The sequence below is a fragment of the Phaenicophaeus curvirostris genome, chromosome 1 (assembly GCF_032191515.1).
Source record: "Phaenicophaeus curvirostris isolate KB17595 chromosome 1, BPBGC_Pcur_1.0, whole genome shotgun sequence".
Taxonomy (NCBI): domain Eukaryota; kingdom Metazoa; phylum Chordata; class Aves; order Cuculiformes; family Cuculidae; genus Phaenicophaeus; species Phaenicophaeus curvirostris.
Genome location: NC_091392.1, coordinates 127,894,466 through 127,919,943, shown reverse-complemented (window position 1 = coordinate 127,919,943; position 25,478 = coordinate 127,894,466). Strand labels below are relative to the sequence as shown.

Genomic DNA, 25,478 nt, shown 5'->3' with positions numbered 1-25,478 from the left:
GATGAAATTACCATTCTATGTAACGTAGTTCTGATAAAAACTGATCTGTACCTTAAAGGGTCTTCTGATGGGTCCTGCATTTTCCAGGTGTCCTCTAATGCGTCTGTAAGGGTAAGTATCACTTGGTTTTGAAGAATAATAAGAATTCTAGTAGGAAAACAGAGTTATTTGCTTAATGTTACTAAATTAGTCAAGAAAGCATACAGATTTTCAGGTTATACTAACAAATATTGCAACTCTTTCAATCTTGTAATGTTAGACAACAATGACACTGCTTGAAGGAACCTGAGTAGCAGGAGCATAGGGCCTGGTGTCCATCTTCTTGGAGAGATCTAAGCAGGTAACAGCCCAATTAAGGTTCTCCACCCCTGCACCCCCAGAATAGATGCCTCAATTTGTATGCAGCAAGTGAAGGAAACAGGCTGCTATAGCAGTCATCCCTTGAGTTCGGAATAACAGCAAGAAGATTAGTACTCTGGACATCCCTGGTCAGCTTATAGTCATCACAAGTCAGCGCATTTTAGAAGAGACACGTGCACTGTTATTATACACACCTCCACAGCAACCAGACAAGTGTAGCACATTACATTGGTCCTTAGAATATTTCACTTTTAACTATATCACAGGAGAGCATTTTGAAGGTTATTTGCCTGTCACAGAAACAGACGTGACTTAAAAAGCAAGTGGCACAGACATGTGGTATTGCAATTGTTGTGTATCAACAGACTGAACAGCTGCAGTCAGCCATGATTGCCTAAAATAGAGCGCTCCCTCCAGCCACTGTCCTACATGTGTATTTTGTCCCTTTTTCAACTTTTCCCCACAACAGCTGCCTTGAGAGGATGCACACAGCTAAAATATTATTCTCTCCCATTATTGCATAGATTATAAATATTTACAGAAGCATTACATATTGGCATATACAAGGATAAAGTCCTCTAATGCAATCAAATTAGGGTTTATCCATGGTCCACTCTTAAATGATCACAAATTTTCCAATGTATTTACCTGATACATTAATTTTTTTGAAATCCCATATTATAATTTAAGATGCTACAGTGTTCTTCCTGTTAAAAAAAGTTATCTTTGCCATATTTTCTGAGCCTTGGTACTGTTACGTTTGTCATTTGAAACCTAGCTCTCAGATGTACTTTTCTCTCAATATTTACTTGTAAACAAGAGTGAACAAACCTGAGAGGTGCCTTGAAGATTCAAGGTTTTGGTTAGGATTTCCAAGAGTTTGCTTTTAAAGATTGTGGGTGGAAATCTCCTCAACAGAATTGGTAAGGGATGTCTATTGCCTACTTTCTCCAGGGTTTTCACACACTTTTACAATGTTGCTAACAATGTGCAATTGCTACATCCTTTCAGCAGCACAGAACAGCTTCCAGCAAGAACTGCAGAGCTCTGCTTGGACTGCAAAACCAACTGAACCAATACCTAACCCAAGAATCTGTAAGACTGAGGAAAACCACAAAAAGTTATTTTCTTATTCAAGAACTACTATCTTAGCTCTCACGTTTCAACCTCTTCCTCAGTTTTTCCATGTACTGCTATGCGCCATTAATATATCCTTCATTTTAGGATGCTTCCTATTTAAAAAGGTGTGGTTGACCCAGCATCGATGTCCTGGTGACCCATCAAACCACTTATTAAATGCAATGTGTTGTTCTCCAAACACTGACTTAGTAAGGATATTGTGGTCCTTACACTTTAAGGTGCCCAGCAGCATTCACACCTTATCTGTACTGTTCTGATACAAGACACTCTGAATGGCAAATTCCAAACATTTGTTCTCTTGCAGAAATCTGCGACAAAAGGTCTTTACTTTCATTCATTTTTTTTCCCCTAAGGCCGCTTTCAACTGTACTAACATTACATTTCCAAGCAAAGTAGCAGTGAATACACTCACACAGCTCTGAATATATTACAGAAAGCCTACTCAACACAGAAATGATACACATGGCTGAAATTACAGTTAGCTGCTTGGATGCCACTCCACTTAACTCCCACAACAAATACTAAAGCAGTGCCAGCAGCTTACACGTATCAAGACTGAGCTTGAGCTACTGCCCACTAGGGTAAGCTCTTCTCCAACTGCACCCAATCTTGAAGACCTCCAAAGCCATTTTGAGTACATTATCAGACAACACATCTACATGTCATGGGCAGTGCCACACTGCTGCAGCTGGCTTACTGAATAGTTGAATAGTTATAAAGGAAGGCACTACCTCAGATATGAGTTAGTGGTATTAGTTATCTGGTCTGCTCAGGAAGATTGCCCTCTTTCTGCATTACTTTACCTACTGATCATTAGACATACTAGATACACAGGGAAACAGAGAAGGCAAGCAGAATAAGAATCAAAAGGCAAGAACAAAAACAGAAGAAGAGGTGATGCAATTAAGAAGTGCCTATTAATGTACTGTGGACACACATGCAAAGCGTCTGTAAGCCCCTCGAACCAGTTGGCAGGCATTGATTAATTCTATTTTTACTGATAATGTGGATGGAAAACTGAAGTATTTTATCTTCCTGTTTGCCTGAAAACCTGCTTCTGCATGTCTGACTTCAAGAAGAGTCATTCCCTCTTTATGATGCCTTGCATGTGCAATACCCATGCTTCCGCAGCTACTGTGGTTCTAAATGTCTAACTCTTCACTGCAGTGCAGGACCTCAGAGACTGGATGCTTGCAGTTCGCTGTCAGATATCAAAATGCAATCTTTCCGAGTCTTTGGCACATCTAACAATAACTCAGTTTTGATTTCAAACCAATCTCCTTTTATTTGCAATTACTATATTACTTAGTGAGAAATTATTACTTGTTCTTAGGGTAGTCTTGAGTAAGTAATAATTTTTACCGTTAAACACTCTTGTTGTCTCATGATGAAAGATGCACTGTTATATCTGCATGGCAGCTACCCTTGAGTGATGGTCAGAACTTTAACTAAATAAAAGCTACTTTTGACAGCCCTCAGTCATGGCCTTTTGGAACCCTGTCCACAGGATATTAATTACAATATAGAAAGAATGATAATTTAGATTAGGTCTCCTTATTTTGTAACCCCCTGGGAGGAGAGGAAAAAAAAAATAAATAAAAAGGTTTTGGAATTATACTGCACATACTAATAAAACTTTTCCAGTCTCACAAGTTCCCGAAGTTAAATAAACATAAACATTTCGAAATGAAACAACATTTATTTAGAAGGAATTTTCTGATGGAGACAAATTTATTTCTATCAAACAAGTATAACCATCTTCCCCATTTTGGTATTAAAGTGCAGCAGAGAAAGATGGCCTAAAAAAGCCTTGTCCAAAGTAGCTTTTATAAATGCAATATCAACATAGATAAGCATTTCCACTGTGTAACATCCTATCTGTAAAAATACTATTTCATTTCTGAGATTTTTTTTCCTCATTTTTATTTGTTTATAAAGTAAGAGCTTTCCAGAACTTTTATCAGAACAAGGAGAAACTGTTTTAGTAACAATGCCACCTACACAAAAAAAGATTCAGACCTTCCCTTCCAGATGCTGACAACTAGAATGAAGGAAAGTATTCTTTTTCTCAAACTGTTCCACAACACCTCAGGTTATCTGCTCAATTACAAGGCCTCCTAATTCATAGTTTAGGTAGCACATCATTAAGTGGAAGAAATCCAGTATTACATAAAGAACTATATTACAAAGCTACAAGCATAATGAGTTTTTATGTTATGCAGCCTCTTGAATCAATTCATTTCAGTAAGTAATTTTAAAGCTAAAACCTATTTCAAAAGTTTAGTTTGACCTGTTCCTGCTATTCAATAAGAGATTTTAAGTTGACCACCTTATTTCTGGACTTGCTGGAAAAAAAGTGTTCTGATTTCACCCAACACACCAATCGAAACTAGTTTTCTGAAACAACTCCTCCCTGGCCAACTCACTACTAGGTTATAAAACAACAGTAGTGAAGTCGTTACTGAGTACTGCACGAGCATGCAAAACCAAAAGAATTTTTGTTGTACCACCATTTGGCCACAGAAGTGGGTTTTGGCTCACTTGTATTAATCTATGCTTCAACAAATACCTGAGGAAGTATTCATGCACTGGAACTGTGAAATTATGAGTAGTTTTATTGTTCAGCAAAGTCTGAAGATAATAAAGCAAGAAGGGCAAGATATCACAGATTGTTAATATTCATATCAGCATAGACAGCGCAACAAAAAATGAATTATAAATGTAAGAACAACAAATGCAGAAGCTACTGATTCTACATTTAGACTTACCAAGTGAGGTCTCCCAATAAATTTCCTGAAAGGTGGCTTAAGGAACCTCATAGGCTTTTGGAAGCCATCAGGTTGAGAGTTTTGTAATTTTGAAAGACTGCAGATTTGCTGGTTCCTGATGTGTATAGAGAGAGAGAACAATTAAAATCTAAAGGTGTAATGTACCCAAGCCCTGCATTTTAAATTATCTTAGCCTAGCACCTGTATTATTTAGAAGTGCAAACTGACAGGTTTTAAATAATTTGATTCTAGGACATTCAACAAATTACAAGTCCTCTGACTAAACTCAAGCCAAAGTTGCACAGAATTATATAGTAAGCAGTATTTCCTTATGTTAACACATATTAATGAAAATTAACACAGATACTCTGCCTTCTGGACACCCTTACTGTGCAAATGAGATCTCCCTGGCTTAGCATACATGGCTGGTCACTGCTGCCCTCCTCTGGTTGAAATGATTTATGCATTTTGGCAGCTGTTGTACACTGTACTGTCTTTAAAGTTGTACCGAACTTTCCACTTCATGGAATCTAAATCAGACAGAAGCTCAGATAAAAAGTTAGATGATAGCTAGATGCTCTAGTCTTATCCTTAGCAACCAGGGTTCTCTGGCTTTGGGTGTTTGCTTACTTGATTTCTTTTTTACTGAGCACATTGCTAATACAGATGTGTCCATAAACCTCCAAATAACACATGTGCCATGGAAAGTCACCACCAGAAGTCAAAACTCATAGTTCATGAAACATACAGAAAGACTTTTCCTAGCTGCAAAATAAATTACTAAGGCAAAAACAGAGGTAGACTGGACTAGCTCATAAGCCTGCTATGAGGACAGGCTGAGAGAGTTGGGGTTGTTCAGTCTGGAAAAGAGAAGGCTCTGGGGAGACCTTAGAGCAGCCTTCCAGTACGTGAAGGGGAACTACAAGAAAACTTGGGAGGAACTTTTTATAAGAGCACAGAGTGATGCGACAAGGGAGAACAACTGTAAATTGGAAGGGAGAAGATTTAGATTAGACATTAGGAAGAAATTCTTCATGAGGGCAGTGAGGCACTGGCACAGGTTGCCCAGGGAAGCTATGGCTGCCCCATCCCTGGAGGTGTTCAAGGCCAGGTTGGATGGGGCCCTGAGCCGCCTGGTCTGGTGGGACATGTTCCTGCCTGTGGCAGGGGGCATTGGAAATGGACAACCTTTAAGGTCCCTTCCAATGCAAGCCATTCTAGAATTCCATAAGCATTGCCAGTATGTGAATTATGAAAGGCTCCCAATCTCCAGAAAATCCTGCCCGTTTTACACATCATCACTGCCCTCAGCTCACATTACATGGTCTACCAGCTCTAACACTGTAACCCCTCTTCACATCAAACTCCAGGACAGTCACATTTCCTAGAGAAACTTGAGCTTCCCACTTTGAGCAGCATACACAAAAGGTAACCAAGATAATAACTGTGGAAGTGGCAAAAAGCCTTCTCAGATAATCAGGCCAAACATACAAAAAAAGATATAGCACCAGATACACAAAAGTCTATATACAGCAGTCCAATATTTTTTCCACTTGGTAATTTCTACCTTTTTTTTGTTTAAAAGAACCTCAAAGAAATATTTCTTCTGCAGCTTCACAAGTCAGTTTACCCAAGTATGTGTCCATTGCCACTGTTTCCCATTATAGACTGTGTTTACAATTAATAAAACACAGCATATTAAGAGCAATCTGAAAACCATTACTACAGTACAATCACATTTCATTAAACTCTGGCAATTTTTTAATCAAAATTTCCTCTAACACAAAAAAGTAATCTCTCTAATCAATCAACCTCACAACATCAAAGTTAAACAGGATGACTGAGGTCAATAAACACCTCTGGGCCAAACACCTTCAACAAAAATCTGTTGGAGGAATTCATAGCAGCAGAAAGTTATTCAAAAAATCTAGCCTTTCTTCATAAAGTTCTCAAAGAATCATAAAAATTCAAATTTTATATTGATATTCCATGTGACATTGCAAAACAAACAGGGCAACACAACATTAATTCTGGAATGCTTTTATAGAACTACAAGATACCAAGAAGAGTATCATTCAGGATACATTCAGGAGTTTAAAAATAGTTAGGCGTATTAAGCATTCGCTTTTCCCTATCTTCCCATTCATAGTTTGAGCTTGCTTTTCATATTTTCTCCCCACTATGGCTTAAACTCTTTCAAGGTAACACTCTTACAGAGTAGTATGCAATGCATGTCAGTTGAATTCCAGTCAAACTTACAAGAACAAGCTATGGAAAAGAATCACAACAAATGGGAATGTAACTGTGGAAAAGCCAAAAAATGCATGGGCAAGAGAACCACAGCCTTGGCCCAACAGGACTGCTATTTGCCAATTACCTTAGAGTTACATCATCTACATGAAATGCTCTGTCATCGTCATTCTTCAATCTCTCTTTTCTTCTCCTCTCTATATCATGTCGTAGATCATTTGGATCTTCTAAAACTCTCATAATGTTCTAGATAAGATGAAGGATTAAGGTCAAATTAGCTGTTTTTAACTATACACTGACCTGATTCTGTCTTTCAGGGGTTGCATTCAGTATATAACATTCACATAGTTGAACTATCTGTACATAGGACAGACGCACATCAACCCAAGGATCCAAAGACAAAACACTAACAAAAATTAGAACTAAACAATTACCCTATCTTGTACCATCTGCCTTTTTACAAGTTTCCAACCAGCAGTACACAGAACCCTGGAATACTGCATTGAACACTGGAATCCTGCTCTGAGTTGCCATGGCAAAAATATTCACGTGAATTCCAGTAAATTCAGTATGTATTACAGATGCTCCATCCCCAGAAGTTTTCAAGGCATGGTTGGATGGAGCCTTGAGCAATCTGGTCTAGTGGGAAATGTCCCTGCCCATGGCAGGGGTGTTGGAACTGGACGATCTTTAAGGTCCCTTTCAACCCAAACCATTCTATGACCTTAAGAAGTTCTACTATTCTTAAGTTGAATCTCCATATAACTGTACTACAGAAAAAAATAACTAAATAATGGTAAGCACAGCTTGAAAAGGGAAGACAAAACATCTTATGCCCCTGGATAAAAGTATGGGACAAAACAGCATTCTGAAAAATAATGTGAAAGTCAGACCATTCTGTCATTAGGGTAGAACATTAAGGCTTTTTCTAATCTCAGAGGGGAAGTAAGAGCCACAAGTCAGTCACCTACTTCATATATACACTATTTAAAAACAGACAGGGGTTCAAGCAGCAGGAATAACCAGACTCCAGCTACTCTGGAGAACACACCTGTGTTTCACTCATCTGCGAACACAGTATACTCACAGCTTTCTGGTATCTGTAAATATATTCAGTTGTGTATTTTACATTCAAAAAATGTAAATACACTATTTCTTTCAAAATAATCAGAATTACTGGTGGTCTTAAAAAGCACATAAAAACGACTTACCAATAGCAAGGGGGAAATGTTGTTTACACCTGTATCATTTTAACTTACTGTTAGCCAAAACAAAAGTTAAGTAATCAAGGTACCTGGGGAGGTTCAGATGGCACAGTTCGTTTATTCTGCAGTTCTGCTAGAGACATGTCAATCCTCCTGGAACACAAAAATAATACATAAAAACAAGTGCCATCACAATAAAGAGCAAAAGCATTACTGACCAACTACAGAATTCTTCCCACACTATGGGCAGGTAGTTTAGAGTCACTGAAAACACACTTTACATTGTGTAATACCTAGTGAAGACTAAGATTCTTAATGCAAAACAATGAAGGCAAAAAGCACATCAGTTACCTGTGAATTTCTGGATCCAAATGTATTTTAACTTCATTCATATTTGCAACTGGTTTAGCCTGAATTTTTGAGAACCGTTCATGTAGAGTTATGTCAGAAGATGTAAAATAGTTTGCTGTGAGGAGATATTAAATACAAGAATGCTTATTTGTAGTATTTGAAATGCACAAAGGGAAACCATATCTTTTAAAAGCTTAAATTCTAAAGGAGACACAGACAACTTCTGAAAACAAATTTCAAACTATTTCCACTTGTAGTTTAACATTCACAAACTAAAGGTTGCACCAACCCAACTTAGACATCCTTCTGTACTAAATAAGATTAAGCTGAATCGCAAGGTAACTGTCAGCACTATCGTAGTGGCACTCAAATGACTAGAATCTATAAATAAAGTTCAACATGGAACATGATGCAGCAGTCTTAACACTGATCTGAAAAAACAAAGGAACTACATGTAATTAGGAAGTTGTGACTACAGCAAAGCTCCTTTTTTTCTCCTCTTGTTGCTAAACAAACAGGTTAGTCTTAAGTAGTAGCAAAAAATCTTTTTGACCTTAGCACTCCGCAATAATGCCTCTATTACAGACTCAGCCCTTCTTACAATTATTCTTCACCCAAGTACTTTAAATTCTCAGTCTACGTTTTCCTTAAACAACACAGAATCAAGCCAAAATACAAACGAAGGCAAACACCAGAGACTTACAAAGACAGCAGCTCTAACTCATAACATCTGGTTTTAATAACTACAAATGCATAAACACACACATAACCCTAAACAAAACATCACCTTTAACTTGATGGATAATTGTGATTATTTCCTGAGTAAACTCTCTTGATGGGTCATTTTCAACATTCTGTGTTACAGATTCCATGTGCTCAAACACTGGATGAAAATTTTCATTCTTCCTGCCAACAGCAACCAGATCATGTGACATCTGTCTCTCCGTCGTATGACTAGAAGCAGTCCTAGAATAAAAATTGGCAGATAGCCACTTGAAAAGAATTCACTGTATACGAAATCTTCAAATAGAAGAGTAGAATAAAACAAATTGGGGAGTTCATTTTAGGAAAATCCCACAAAATTGAAATCACATTTTGTTCCTTTTTTTAATTAAAACGCTCCTAAGGCCATAAGGAAAAAAAAGTTACAATAAAGTACAAAGATATGACTACTCTAGCACAAATCCTTGTTTCAGTGAAGCACGTAAAAAACAATTTGTGAATTTTAAACCCAATTCATCTAGATTATCAAATAAAACAGGCAAATAAAGATCATGATATACTTCTTCAGAGCGATTCTGGAATGCAGCTATGCGTGTGTCATTGTTTATAAAGAGCTAGACAATTTTGAAGAACGGTTCAGAGATGTAAAAATCTCCTGGCATCTCTGGGAACTGGATCATCACTTAGGCCTAGTGAAACAGCCTTCCAGCCACATTGTGAGAACTTAGGAACGTGTATAGTAGCATCTTCCTGTCAAATTTTCCTCATTCTAACTAAGTTTACACCCCAAATGATTGCATTCCTGTTCGCACAGTTATTTTGACAAGGAAGCTAACACTTTAAAAATCCTGCTGTTCTTGTTCCAAGAAAAATGCTCATCATTTGGAAAGATAAGCAGAGGACTTGAACAACCCACATAAAAGCTTTTAGGATAAAGACTCCATCCATTTACTGTGCATTCTGTCATGATTTATGTGCCTGCCTGTCTTGTATTTGAAGCATGCAAGATTAGAATTTCGTACAAAAATTCTATCAGAAGTAGCCTCTATCAGGTGCCAGAAGTCATTTACTTGCCCCCAGTAAACTGGAAATAAATGCATGCAAGAGAGAATCCAAACAATCTCAAATGAAGATGCTTTGAATTATCTACCTGCTCCCCAGGTTTATAAAGAAAGTATTCTTCTCAGCTGAGTCATTTCAAGCCAGGTGTTTGTTAAATGCCTAAAGTAGGCAGCATGAATATTCCCAGTCATCAGCTTCTGCAAAATTAGCATTCTCATCTTTAAAAAAATAAAGTATTCAGCACTTTTGGCTGTGGAAGCAAACCTTCCATACATGAAATTAGCTGTAATTGGTGTAGAAGATTCTTCCATCGGCAAATAGTTTTCATGACCATTGTGCAAGACTTTCAAAAACAGCAAGAGGTTACTGGATACAGGAATTGTCCTGTGGGCTTGCAAAAAACCCCAACAATAATTATTTTTTTTTTCATTACACTATCATTCAGGCAGTTAAATGCTTGTCCCAGCCGGGGGGCATTAACTCCACCTCCCTTTCCTCAGCTTTTAATATTTAGCCCCTTACATGCAGACAGTACCTTGTCTTTCTAACTTTCCATTGTATTACATGTTTCTGATATTATATAGGTGATTTATTTATTTGGGACAAGAGGCAAAATCACCAATATGATCAGCCTTCATTTTCAATGAAAGGAAAGTAATCCTTTTGTCATATTTACGACATTCTTGCCTGCAACAGCAAGGCAACAAACCAGAAAAGCCTGTCAAAAATCTACAAAACCCAAGCTGCTTGTTCTCTACCGCATATCCATCAGCAAGGTTTTCATATTACCACACTTTTCCAATTCAGTCAGCACTAGGAATACTTAAGGCAAGTAAAAGTACTACACAGAAGACAGGCAGATGCAGACTGTACTGCTTTTCAGTTCCAATGCCTCAATAAATTGCCGCTTCATTTGTAACAACAATAAATAACTCATGGGTGGGTGTGGAGAATCTCCAATTGACAGCTTTATTGAAAACTGGATCTTGAACATCTGAATGTGGCCTGAGATTTATATAATTTAAAGGTTATCTGGTTTTTAGAAGAAATTAGGGATGACTCAGTCAAAAAAAGCGCCATCATATTACAGAGGAATACACAGGACTAGGCTTTTCTTGCCTTTTTTTCTTTGGGGGGGCGGGGAAGGTGTTCTGTTAAAATAACACATTTATTTACCATAAGCAACTTTTAACTACAGGTTTGTATCAGCCATATGTGCTCTCTCCACTTCCTACAAAATTTCCATTAAATTAACCGGGGGGCAGAGGGGGGGAGTTGTTTGCTTTTTAAGAGGTAGGCTGCAAGTTTCCAGTCCAGGCAAGTCAACATTTTAATCAAAACAAAATGAAAAACGTACAACCTTAATTTGTCCTGGTTACCTCTTAAAGAAACCTTGCTTTCTTCCAATACTCAAACTGTAAAGAGGCAGGAAGAAGAAGAGGCAATAGGAAGCCAATACCTGTACTTGGTCACCATTTTCTTCATATCCACTTTGATTGTGAGATGTTCCCTCCTACAGTTGACATCTGACATTTTCACATCTGAAACAGTATGACTTGAATCATGCTGGCTATCGGAGGAATCTACTTTTTTCCTGAATTCTCCTTCTTTCCTTACTCTTTCCTTCGGTTTGTTTTTAAAAGATCTCAGATCAACATCCGTTTTGGAAGAGTTAACACAAGCATCGCAGCCCTTCTTTGAACTATATTTAACAGGTACTTCAACGTGCCCTTCTTCAGTCCGTCTCGCTCTTCCACTGCTAAAGTAATCTAATTCTTTGCTATTCCGGGCACCCTTAGAAGAACCGTATTTCTGGTCTTCCTGCTTCACGTACTTCTGAGCTCTATCATCTGAAAAAGGCTTTTCTCCATCCACATGCCTGTGCCGCTTGTGACCGTACTCATAGGCTATCTTTGTGACAGAACCCTCCGAGTACTCCCTTTCAGCCGGTCGGTGGGACTGGGCACCTGGATTTCTTTCCTCCTCCATTTCTTGGTAGGGTGGAAAAGAACGTTCTTGCTTCCACTTGGAATTTCTTGCTACTTCGCCATCGTCATACCTCTCCATTTCTTTAGCCCTTTTAGACGTGTGCCCATATTCTCTGTAATCGTGATCTTCAGGATACCTGTGTTGACATAAAGCAATTTACACTTGCACTAGAGAAGAAAGTGAGAACTTATGTGTGCAGAATGTTGGACAGCAGAATGCGTGGCAAGTTAACCCATAATCCCTCACGCCAAGGTACAGATGTGCAGGGGCTCCTAAGAGGGAAATATTATCCTTTCATACTCTAGCCATCAATATGATTTACTTAAAAGACAAATATGTCACTACTACCAGTCGCCCATAATTAAACTACAAAGTGGCCAACGTGTTTCAAGGTGGGTATCTTCAACTATAATGAAAACAGACTTTCACTTGAGGCTTTACACCACAATACCCAGGTTTTAATTATTTTATTCCTATACCTCTTCTGTAAAGAGCTCCTTGCCGTAAATTCATCAGAAACTCTTCTGGGTGACTGACCGTACTTCTCTTCATGTAACCTCTGATGCCTCAAGTCATCTTCATGCCATTTTCTTTCAAGTTTACATGAAGACCCTAAAGGTCTATGGAAAGGTTTCATTCCTTTTTCATTTCCAGTGCCTTTGTAGTGCTGAAACATGTATCTTTCTTCCATTTTGTGTTGGTAAAATGGACGATCATGCTCTTTATATGGTGTGTCCGCATATTTTGGTGGTAACTGGCATCTCCTATTGCTTTCAGTTCTTTCAGATGAATGTGTTCTGTAGGGCTTATAGTTGTAAGTATCTTCCATGGGAATTCTTTTCAGGTTTGGTGAAGGTGATCTACGTTCATATATTCTCTGGTGGTTATTTCTATGAGGTGCAAACCTACAATTGCTTTGTCCATATTTTTCATCTTCTGTTCTCCAAGTTATAGGTTTCTTTGGGTCCTTACGAAAGCTTTTATATTCACAGTCATAATTAACAGGAGCATGCCTTTGCCTATGGTGCTCCGGACTCCTAAATGCTGGAGATAAGGACCTAAGACAAAAACAAAATCCACTTTGAATAGTCCCATAAAACTGAATCAACCTCTTAAAAAGAGTATCAATACCTCCTTAGGGAACAGTTTAGTACACAAATTTAATCAACTGGCAAAAAGAAAACCAAACCAAAAACCAGAGATACTCAAAGTGTCATTTGCCTGGCTAGAGTATGAAGCTTACTTTTGATCTGTTCGAAGTTTGCATAGTAAAAATACCTACTCAAAATAGCAGCAAGTCAATCATTTTTTCATTTAAAACTAAAAATAATTTCACATATATGAAGTTTCCACTACATTGAAAACAACCATTATACACATTTTCACACTTTTCAAGTATTCCCTATCTTTTTCAGTGCCAAGAGAAGAAAAGAGGAAGGAAAAAAAACCAAAATAAAAAAAACTTTCCTGGCTTTCTTAGGATGCCAAAACAACTGCCAAACCTATTGAAAACTTAAAAAAATATCCTATTTAAAATGTCACACATGTAGGTTTTATCCTGCAGAAAAGACAGCGTTTGAGAACATGTTTCGGTGGTTTTGTCTAATTGGGTGTACATGCACATATGTGCATGTGCATGTGCGTGTATACATGTGCACTTTCACACCCACTGCAGCTTTTGCTATTAAAGATTCAATTGCTAAGATCCACTCAATGGCATCTCTCAGCTTTCCATTTTCACCTACAGTTACAAACAAGAGCAACCTGTTAAGGGTTTTTAACCAAAAATCTCCTTAAACAAATTAAAAACAGCAAAAGCCACTAGCAAGAACCAGAAAGGAATCCCAGACATAACAGTTCTGCTTGCATTCAAGTATTAACTCTACACTCCCATGCACTCTTTAATAAAAACATTAAAAAAAAAAAAGTCGAAAAAATTCAAGGAAGCAGCTTCCTTTGTACACATACTGCAAATGTACAGTTTGGCATAACTATTTGCTACATTTCTGCAAATGAATTCAAACTCAGAATTGCAGATCTTCATAACCTATAATGGCTATCTTCCAACAGCACCCATTCTGCTTCTGCCACCTCATGTTGTTCTGGTTAAGGCTTGCATTTTAATGAGAGCTGGAGTGTTCCTCCCTACTCTTCACTCAAAGGACATTCACAACTATCAACCTAGCATGGAAGTAGATAGACTTTCTCTTTTAAAAACAAAAACCCACACAAATTTTTGTGTTATCCAACAAACTCCCTTGGCCTTGGTCATAACAGTTTAATTAGTCTATTCAGAAAAGCAACCCAAAACCAGCAAAAAAGTAGTTTCAAATTACACACTAATAGCTCTAGAAAGCTTCAAATTGTACTGCAGCCTCCTAGGTCTAACACCTCAAATTTGCATTGCAAGTCATGGAAATTAGGCAGGTAACTAACAGCATGAAGTAACCTGGATGTTATTCTGGTGACATACATCAGTGACACATGACACTAGGCTAGTGTCCAAAAAGAAGGGCACTGATTCCCACGTCTGCAGTTTGCTTTCTGCTGCAAGGCATATCTAACTGTGTTAAAGATCAATTTGTGCATCAGCCCCAAAGGCTCACAAAGCCCAAGGTGTATGAACTAAGAAGTAATCTTTAACAGTCAATCTGGCCTGTCCTGTAGACCAAAAAGCGAAACAGGAGTGTGCAACATACATTAAGTGCACCAGGTGGTGTTTGAGTAAAGATAAACTTCACTAGTTTTGTGCTTGGATTTTGTGCTTAAGGTAGTTCCAAGTCTCAAAACATGGAAGCTGAACAAGGTTCTTGGCAGACAGCAAAAGCCTAACACCTCCAGCTTTAAAAAAAATAATCATAATAAAATTGCGAGTTGGGAAAAAAATTGTAGAAGCTGTTGAGTTTGGAAAACAGATTATGATTTATATAATACACTTTACAAATTGCAATTCTGGATGGATTTTTTTTCTCTTTTACATGTTTTAAGTCCTAATTATAAATCCTTATATAAAGCTACATTTCAGAGCACAAGTTTTAGTTACCTTTGTTTCCATCGTGGTGATCTTGATCTAGATCTTGTCATCTTCTCACGTGTTTATAAGGGTTTCTTGAAGCTGTAAAAATGACATGAATTACTAGTCTGATAACAGAATTGCACTACAAATTACAACAGGGACAGCTGGTTTTAACAAGCGTGGCATTAGACACTTCAGTGTTAGGGTGAGGCATATTTTAGGATGTTTTACTTTTACCTCTCATTCCCATTTTAAGGTAACTTTTTTACTAATCACTGATCTTATAACAAGGCTTATTACTGTCATAAAGATTTCAATATTTGACCATTGCTCCCTTTTTCTCTCCATTTTGTAATGCTGTCATTCACCCTGGTTTTGAATGTTAATAACCTCACAAGCAAGCCGTAGAAACTGAAAAAACCCTCTGCAACTGTTGATATGATATGATGGAGAAAGCCAGTTTTAAAATCAGATTTACAAAGTAAAACACTTTTGCATTGAGTTATATTCTGAACTTCATATACACTGAGCTTCATCTGTAATATACATTGATTATATTATATAACTATATATACTATATTATAATATATACATGTAGTTACAGACCACCTGTAAGCTTTAACTGCTCCAGCAACTTAACTTCTGTATCATCACACACTTCATCCAAATAAAAACACGTACAAAAGATTGCTTTTCATCTTTATACTTAACTTGTTAATAACCTAGACACATTTAAACACACAGTGGATGCACTATGACAGAAAGCACTGCTCCTGGATCCTGAAAGTAGCTCTGGATATCTCTTCTCATAAAAGCTTCAGAAGAATGAAAAAAATACCCGTGCAATCTACCCTTCTTGCTCTTCTTTGCAAAAAGATACTAGAAACTTGGTGAACAAGTGATGAAAGGCTACACAAACTCACCAGTAACATGACTGGTGAACAGGAACGGACCAATTAGTCAGTATTTAGGAAACACAAGGATTAAAAGAGAGTGAAATTATCAAGTAACCGGGTAAAAGCTGGAATTTGTACCACATACCCACACCACAAGATGCTGCAAAGGCCAGAAATACTAACAGAGAGAAAAACAGATCCATCAACAGCTCTAAAATTAATGAAAAACCAGTGACTTGAAACTGGAAGAATACGCCCAGGTCATTGTCACCCTATAAATACTCTGGTATTTTCTCTAAGTATTTGCTCACAGACACTTACAGAGAAAGAAAACTAGTCTGGACTGGCCAAGTATGCCCTTTGTGAAATTCCCAATGCTCGAACAATTTCTTTAACTGATTTTTTTTTTTTTACCTGACTCGGTGAAATTGAATGGGGAGAAAAATCAGTAAACTTTAAACCACATAAGAAGCCTGGAGAAGTAGGTGTGCAGCCAACATGCCTGACCCATTACCTCACTGCCCCCCATCACATTAATTGATCAAATAAAATCAGATTGAGCAAGGGGTAGTATTTTGTGTACAATTAACTAACGGCTAAGCCAGCAGCATCTTAGAGAGCACACAGCACACTTCTGATGCCTACCACTGCAAGTGGACATTAGACAAGCCATCTACTACATACCAGAGCAATCCCAGAAGCGTTCTCTTCCTACTCATGAAGTTGCACTTGTTAAGCTAACCTGACAGTTATTTGCAAGACACAGCAAATAATTCTCTTGAATTAATTTTTTGAAATCTCAAAAGTCCCCTGTTTACCATGGCAGTATATGCTCCTTAATGAAGCTTTCCATGTGACAAGGTATGAAGCTGTAAAAACTGCTGCAACGGACAGCGAAGCAAAACCACAAAAAACACAAACCCTCAAGTACCCCAAAAAACGTATAATGCATGTTTCCTGAACTTTCAAATATGAAGTTAGTACCACCTCTTAGACCATAAAGGCATATGGCTGAGGACTGCATAGCATGAATTAACTTTAGAACCTTTGCTAACTCGAAGATCATCCCAGCCAAAGTTAAATACGATGCTCCGATGCCGGTACTCAAATATTTTTTTCAAAAAAAGTAATATTACAAGCAAAATACAAAATACTTTCCTATTTTTTACCCATAAGCATACACCTTACCAAACTGAACCGTATTTCAGAAACGAAAAAAATACTCTCTCTGGCTAACACATTTCCAAGAGATGTAGGTCCCACAAGCTTTGAAGACTCAGTAGGATCCTCTCTTCTTGTAAACTTTAAAAAGTGACAGTATTTTATATGCCATTCAAATTCTTCCTTTCCAGCTTCCCTTCAGTTCTGAACTTTATCCTTCATCTTCAAGTGAGTCTGTAACCACCACAAAGACAAAAGTACCATTAAACCCCACTCAACCATTGTACAGAACCTTATATGCCAGGCAGGAACTCTCATCACCGACTAATCAAGCTACAAACTGAACATCCATAACCAGAGATTCCTTATTCTTTCAAGACTGACTAAACAAAAAGCATGATGAGGACTGTAACAGCATGTTCTAGATCTTGCCTTTGGATAACGACGACTACTGTAACTCCCAGTGAAGACACTCCTTTTGTTTGGTGGAAAGAAAGCGTTCATTTGTTTCAATGCATCTCCTAAATGTGACCCACAGAATACCATTTCCTCACAGCAAGACTCAAGATGCAATGCGAAGCATAAAAAGGCAGCAAGCACTCAACCCCAATCAAGGCTCACAGTGTAACACCAGAACCACAAATTAATCTATACAAAATCTGGAAGCATGTCATTAAATTCAGGTTTAAATCATCTCACCTAGGCCAGCAATACAGTCCCACACCAAAAGAAAGCTTTTTGTAGAATGGTTACATGTAGCAAACCTGTCTACAACAGAACTACCCAAATCAAGTAAAAGCCCTATGGTTCCCAAGTGAGGCATCCAGGTGATTCTGAAAAACCAGGTCATGTTAGAGCAGAGGCACCAGGACCTGCTATGCTCTGGATTCTGAATTTCATCAAGTCCTCCTTATGTACTTTATGGGATGCTGTCACTATGAAAACACAAAGAACTATTTTTTTAAATAGGAAACAATATTTTTAAGTTCATAGTGCTGCTCGTGTTTGATGCGTCACAAGAATAAGTAACTCATTGGAGGAGTTATCAGTAGCTGTGCTTAGGACAGTTGAAGTATTTAGGGGTACCCTACCTTTTATTTTCTTTTCCTTGACTTTTGGAATTTAAATCGGACAACTTTCCTTTCAGGAGAAACAGCCTCAAGCTGGCTGCCAGCTCTGCTTTGATTTCACACTCAAGACCAATGCTTTGACAAGTACAAAATTCTTGAAGTGCCTGTCTACTACAAACCTGAAAGAAGTACCTTGAGAGAAGTAACTTGAAAATTACCAGAAATTGTCTGGGGTGTGCTTTAAGAAAGGCTATCCATTTCTAATAACTTGCTCTCATGAACAAAACCACCTCCACTCTCCTTGATATTCTCTAGCAGGAAATACAAGAAATCACATATTACTGCAGTGATCCCTTTCCTGGGGCCTACAGAAAAGCTGGGGAGGGCCCGTTTATCAGGGAGTGCACCAACAGGACAATGGGTAATGGGTTTAAGATGAAAAGAGGGGATCTTTAGATTAGAGACTCGGAAGACATTTCTAACTGTGAGGGTGGTGAGGCACTGCAACAGGTTGCCAGGGAAGTTGTGGCTGCCCCATCCCTGGAGGTGTTCAAGGCCAGGCTGGATGGGGCCTTGAGCAGCCTGGTCTGGTGGGAGGTGTCCCTGCTCATGGCAGGAGGGGTGGAACTGGATGATCTTTAAGGTCCTTTCCAATCCAAGCCACACCATGACTCCATGATTCTATGATACAGCTGAATGGAGCGGAACTGGAGCTCTTCCTAATACAGCCAGCCACACACCAGCAAGCCCCAAACAACTAACACCTTGCAGATAAAGCACAGAGCATAAACCTGTAACTCTCCAGTAAACAGACCACAAACACGTGGACTGCTTTACATGTCTTTTGGGTGTCTACAGCGACGATGGAAGACATGCTATGCAGGAAACACAAGGGGTGGGTCAAGAATAGCAGTGCTCACCATCAAGGAGTACTCTTCAGTTGCCATTTCACTTGTACTGAGGGGAGATGCCACATCTCATGCCTTTTTAAGGGATTGCCTGACTGCCATAGACATTGCCTCCCAAATCTTTTAAAGGCTGAAGGGATAATCAAGCCTTTCACAGGTTGGGTCACACAGCAGACACAAAGACAGATGCTGACCCTTGCTGCAAAAACTATCCAGTTCACTATTCTCCCACTCTGTGCAGCTGAAACCTTTTCATTTGCCTGTCTTCTGGACAGGGATCAACCAGAGGCTGCAAGGAACACGCCAGAGCATGTCTTGCTGCAGTAACTGTCAGAATAGAGAAACCAGGAATTGAGAGTCTCAACACCAAGACAGCCAAGTATCTGACAGAAATACAATCAAATTAAAAGCTCACCTGCAATCCAGACTTAAAAAAACTAAAATGGAATTAAGGATCTTGAAGCCTACAATATGAAAAGCCATTTATCCTATCCTTAAATGAAAAGTATAGAACTGGCAACTTCTCTAGTTCATAAGTTAAAATAGCAGATTCAGAGGCTGTCTCACATGGCTCCCACCCCAGGCACTGTCCAAGCAGGACACAAGCCTTGCATATTCTTGCCCATTCAACTTCCAGGCAAATCTTTTAACCTCAGACAGCAAATGTCCAGGGAAGAGTGTAAGAATAGAGAAACATCTCCTACCAAACCCGCTTGAACATTTCTGAACCTGTAACAGGAGTTCACATCTCCTTTAGCCAATGCTTCTCAGATTGGTTTGACTATCATCACCAGAGGCAGAGGCTCCCAAGCCACACTACACAAATTTATCCCTATTTTTTCTATTAAACACCTTCAACATCAAAACCACAGCACCCAGTTGGCACCTCCATCCACAACCCCCAAGCACACACGGGCTGGAGGAATGATGTCATGTAGTGCACAGTGCAACACTGAACCATGTCCCAACATTGCTGCCCCAGCATCAGAGGGGTGCCCAAAGCAGTTAGAGCTCTGCCAGCCCATGGTGGTGACTCCCAATTCCAGACACACAGCCTCAAGGTGGGACATATGCAACAGGTTAGAAAACTGTAAGCTAGAACAGCTAACTCAAGGACACACACCCTGTCTGAGGCAAACAAAACTCTGCTAAGGGATTTCTAAACCATTACAGCAAGTAAGAGATCAGCGCAAATGACTGACATCCAAATTTCCATCCTTAGTTTCCTCATGAATCTCCAATGTTCCATAAGTGCTCTTTTTGATTACTCACCCCTTCTCCTGGGCTTTGTGACTCTCCGAGCGCCTGCCACATCTCCAAGGTTATGCTTTGAATCTCCAAAATATTTTGTAGCAGGTCTGGCAGCACCCTCAAACCACTGCAGCTTCAGCCGCACTGGCAACACAGCCTGGAGATGACACCACCAGGGAAGTGACAGGGCCATTCCTTTTGTTTATTTCCTTTTTCCTATCTTTTTCCCTCTTTTTATCCCATGCTACATTTACCATGTTTCCTGATCTCATCCACAGCATCTCCCCAAGCAGCTGTGACTGGGAATGGTGGGTAGTGATGGTGGGAGGCAGCGCCATAAGCCCACACTCCTGCTGTGCGTGCCACAACCCAAGTGACATGAGCTCCAACACTCCAGTTTGCCTGTTGAGAAATATCCCCTGGCCTCCCAAAACCACAGCCACTGCAGCTTTAGCAAACTTTCTGTCCCCCTTCTCAGCTTGTATCATTTTTCTTTGGCACAAGCTGAGCAAGGCAGGCTTGACACAGGTCATATGCCAACAGTGAGGATCACTAACAGATCACCAGATGTTATGCTAACAAGGTAAGTGTCCCACACATAAAAAATAAAAATTATTATTCCCCTTACACTCACAGTAAAAAAAAAAAACAAAACCAAAACCACAAATGACCAAGTACAGAAAGTAGAGGCCTAGCTGAAGCATACAGCACTTCTTAATGGACCACTAAAGTTTAAGCAACTCCTCGGGATACACAGAAATTATTCCCCTGCCCCTGCATATTTGAGCAGAAGAATAAAAATAACTGTCCAGATCTACTGAGCATGTAGCTTAAGCTCTCATTTAAAACCAACCCATTTAATGACACTAATTAGCAGGCGATGCCTCACCTTTGCAGAAAAACAGAGCACAATGCCAACTTGGAAAGACTGAGCAGGATAAATCAGTATCGCACAGAAAAATAGGTATTTCACTCTTAAATAAACACTTAGTGTAAAAAAAAAAAATAGCACAACCTATGAACATATTGGCAAACCATTTCTGTAACATGTGATAAAAGCCTCTAAATCAATGCATCTATTACAGAGCTTTAAATGTCACAGCTCTATCCCCAGCCATTTCTGCCTACCAGTTACTCAAGGGACACCAGAAGCGTGTTAAATCCTCTCCTGTCCCAGAGACAAACCACAACAACTTCCTGTCTACGGAAAGCTCTCCAACATGCACAAACCATAATGGAGACCTTTGCTTTTTCACCTTAAGTCACAAAAACACCATAAAAACAGAAGAAACCCTTTTTTATTCAGAATCAGCAATTCCGTGCAGCAGTGCTACCAGGAGGCCTGGAAGTCCAGGTTGCCTTCCCCAGTCACACAGGAGAAATGAGCCCTTGCTGGAAGGCTCCCAGCACTGTTTCCTCCCTTCCTCACAGACAGTGAGGGCCTGCTGCCACCTGAAAGGAAAAGCAAAACCAGCTGTGTGCAACCACACGGTTCACCAGCTTGCTGCAACACCAGCAGTTACCTCCTGACAGGTGAACACCCACAAGGCAAGACTGCACTGAAATCAAGTCCATCTCATCACAGTGCAGGCAGAAGGAGAGTTGGTTTGATTGCTCTTACAAAACCGGTGGCAGAAATACCAGTTATTTCGCTGAAGGCAGATGTGGAGGAGTGCACGGACACTCATTAAGACAGATAGCTGTTTATCAGGATAGGAGGGTGTGCCCCTGAAGAAAGTTAATTAATTTCAGCTCACCTCATGAACACCAATATTTAAAAAAAGAATTACCAGAAAAATCCTCATAGCTTCTGATTAGTCCTTCAGAGTGCAAAGATGAAAACAAGGGGAAAGACTTAGTCATCCACATTCTCTACCCCTCTCTGCCCAGCCCTGTGTCTCTCAGGCTGCCACAACGCAGCTTCCGTCACCAGAGATCCTTCCATGCCTTTTGCATATTACTTCTCCTCCCTTCCTGGCATCCTCTTCCATGCTCTTCCATCAGCCGTCCACACCCACCAAAACTTTCACAGAAGATTCACTTTTCCTTGAGGCCCACAAACACAGAAGGTAAGCAGGTAATTAAAACCTTCCAGCAATTTGTCCTTTGTTTCAAACCCTTGTTATTCAGGAACCTGAATAAGTATATTTACAAGTGACTTGGGGCATTTGAGAATGGCAATAAAAACCAGGCATTGCTGTTCTGGATGAAGCTGAGCCAAGAGAGAGAGGACTGCTATCAGTGATTCCTCCCAAGACATCACTGCCCCCTCAGATATGTATAAATAATTGTGCATAGTCAACTAAACAAGGATCGGGAAACAGATTTGGTCAGATCAGCACCAATTCATCTTCCTTTGGTTTGACTCAATCCGGAAAATATATTAGACTAAATCAAAGACACACCTATGACTACTATACAAAGCCCATACTGCTTTTATTAAAAACACACCAAGTGGTGTAAATCTGTGTGTGACAACACAAAAATTACTAGAAACAGGGGCAGCTGGCATTTACGCCCTGCTCACCTACTAAGTAAAATGCTCTCCTTATAGTAACAGCAAGCAGCGACCTCAGCTCTGCTGTGCTGTTCATCCAGCAGCATCACAGCAACAGGGGTTTTCTAGAAGCAGCCAAGACGTGGAGGCACAGCAGTGACAGCCCCATGGTACCCCTTGTAGCCCCTGCTTTGTTCCTGGCCCTCCAAACCTTGCTGAATGCTTGAGCTACAAGCATCCCACCTCAAAATACACACATATGGATGCGTAAAATAGTTAGGTTGGAAAAGACCTTTAGGATAGATCCACACGCAGGCAGACATGGAGGGAGAGGCAGGTTACAGATCACAGAATAACTAGGTTGGAAAAGACCTTCGAGATTGAGTCTAACCATACCTGTCCACTACTAAACTGTATACGGGAACACCTCATCTACTTTTAAATGCCTCCAGGGATGGTGACTCGGCCACCTCCCTGGGCAGCCTGTTCCAGTGCTTGAAAACCATTTCAGTGAAGTTATAGTTCCCCATATCTAATATAAATGTCCCCTGGCACAACTTGAGGCCATTTTCTCTAGTCCTATGCCTGTCACTTGAGGGAAGAGACCCAACACCCACCTCACTACAACCTCCTTTCAGATAGTTGCAGACACAGATAAGATCTCCTCACAGTGTCCTTTCCTCCAGGCTTAACAACCCCAGCTACCTCAGCCACTCCAACCCCTTCCACCAGCTTTGTTGCCCTTCTCTGGACGTGCTCCAGGGCCTCAATGTCCTTCTTGCAGTGACAGGCTCCACGCTGAACAAAGTACTGGAGATTCTCGACAACCATGTCAGTAAAGGAATTCCTCACAATACCCAACCTAAATGTCTCCTGGTGCACCTTGAGGCCATTTCCCCTTGTCCTGTCCCTCAGCTACCAGGGAGAAGAGAACAACCCACACCTCCGGGGGTGCTGGGGCCAGGAACTGGGCTGCTGTTCCCAGCCGTGGCAGCGCCTGGAGGACACGGTGTCCTAGCCCTTCCTAGTAGGGTAGGTATCCAAGACCAACACCCAGCCTCGCTACAACCTCTTTTTAGGCAGTTGTAGAGAGGGTGATAATCACAGAATCATGTAATAGTTTGGGTTGGAAGGGACCTTGAAGATCATCCAGTTCCACCCCCCCAGCCATGGGCAGGGACACCTCCCACTAGACCAGGCAGCCCAAGGCCCTATCCAACCTGGCCTTGAACACCTCCAGGGATGGGGCAGCTGCGACCTTTCTAGACAACATGTGCCAGTGCCTCACCATCCTCATGGTGAAGAAATTCCTCCTTATGTCCAGTCTAAATCTGTCCCTCTCCAGTTTATACCCGTTCTCCCTCATCCCATCACCACAGGCCTTTGTGAACAGCCCGTCCCCAGCTTTCCTGTAGCCCCTTCAGGTACTGGAAGGTCGCTATAAGGTCTCCTCAGAGCCTTCTCTTCTCCAGGCTGAAGAAGCCCAACTCTCTCATCCTGTCCTCGTATGGAAGGTGCTCCAGCCCTCGGACCATCCCTGTAGCCCCGCTCTGGGCCCGTTCCAACAGCTCCATATCCTTCTTACGTTGGGGATTCCTGAACCACGACCCACCCTCAGCCCCCTCCTCTCCAGGCCAAACAACGCCGGTTGCCCCTTGCCCGCGCCCCCGCCCCGTTCCCGCCGCTCCGGTCGCCCCCGCGGCTCCACGCCGGGCGCAGCCCTTATCCCGGCCGCCGCGCCTGCCCCCCGGCTCGTCTCGGGGAGGGGAGGACGGGCCCAGCGCGCGCAGCCGGGGACAACGACCGGGCCGGGCCGGGCCGCCGCGCTCCACTCACCGGAGCCGCCGCCTCGAGCAGGTGGAGAGGAGGGAGGCGGGGCGGGTCCCGGCCCTGCCAGCAGAAGCGGCAGAAGCGGCAGCGGCGGCAGCTGCTCCCCCGCCTCCCGCCCCCGCTCGGCGCGCGCGCGCGGCGGAGAGAAAGGGCGCGCGCGCGCGCGCCGGAAGAGGAGGGGCGGGGCGGGGATGGGGGCGATGCCTGCGCGCGCGCGCGCCCCGCACACATTTTCCTCCCCCCCCCCCTTCCCCGCCCCGCGCGGCAGCCGGAGGGAGGGGGCGCGGGGTGGATGGCGCGGGGCGGGGGTCACCCAGTCACGGAGCAGCAGGGTTGTGGTGTTAGAGTCACAGAAACACCGAGTTACAGAATCACCGAGTCACACAATCATGGAATCACAGAGTCATTGAATCACCCAGTCACGGAATCACGGAATCACAGATTTGTGGAATCGCACGATCACGGAGTTACAAAGTGACAGAATCACGGAATCACTGAGGCACAGGATCGTGGAATCACAGAACCATGAGGTTACAGAACCACAGAGTCACAGAATCATGGAATCACCGAGTCACCAAGTCACAGAATCATGGAACCATGGAGTCACAGAACCAGGGTCACACAATCAGAGCCGCAAAACCATGGAATTACAGAATCATGGAGTCACAGAACCACAGTCAGAGAGTCATGGAGTCCAAAGAACCAGAGTCGAAGGATAACTGAGTCACCGAGTTACAGAATCATGGAATCACAGAACCACAAAGGCACAGAATTAGAGAATCGTGGAAGCACGGAGCCACAGAATCAGAGTCACCGATTCATGGAATCGTGGAATCATGGAGTCACAGAATTAGCAAGTCATGGAATTAAAGAGCCACAAAATCATGGAGTCACTGAGTCACAGAACCACAGAGTCACAGAATTAGAGAGTCATGGAATCACAGTCACAGGATGATTTTGCTTGGAAAAGACCTGTAAGATCATCAAGTCCAACCATCACC

At 41.1% G+C, this 25,478-nt stretch overlaps 1 protein-coding gene across 2 annotated transcripts in view; it reads right to left on the bottom strand.

Annotated features, from left to right (window-relative positions):
• The window catches only part of BCLAF3 (BCLAF1 and THRAP3 family member 3), a 35,466-nt gene extending 10,875 nt beyond the window's left edge, over positions 1-24,591 (bottom strand). For both annotated transcript variants that reach the window (XR_011338913.1, XM_069873969.1), the window contains exons 1-10: positions 24,484-24,591; positions 14,892-14,963; positions 12,328-12,906; positions 11,319-11,984; positions 8,862-9,040; positions 8,075-8,189; positions 7,813-7,876; positions 6,646-6,764; positions 4,269-4,383; positions 52-147 (exon numbers count right to left, since the gene is read on the bottom strand). Coding sequence is in view for 1 of the 2 variants with exons in the window: in XM_069873969.1 (XP_069730070.1) it covers positions 52-147; positions 4,269-4,383; positions 6,646-6,764; positions 7,813-7,876; positions 8,075-8,189; positions 8,862-9,040; positions 11,319-11,984; positions 12,328-12,906; positions 14,892-14,932 (1,974 nt within the window). In the remaining variant the exon portion in view is untranslated. The remainder of the gene's footprint in view (positions 1-51; positions 148-4,268; positions 4,384-6,645; positions 6,765-7,812; positions 7,877-8,074; positions 8,190-8,861; positions 9,041-11,318; positions 11,985-12,327; positions 12,907-14,891; positions 14,964-24,483) is intronic.
• Positions 24,592-25,478: the final 887 nt, after the last annotated feature.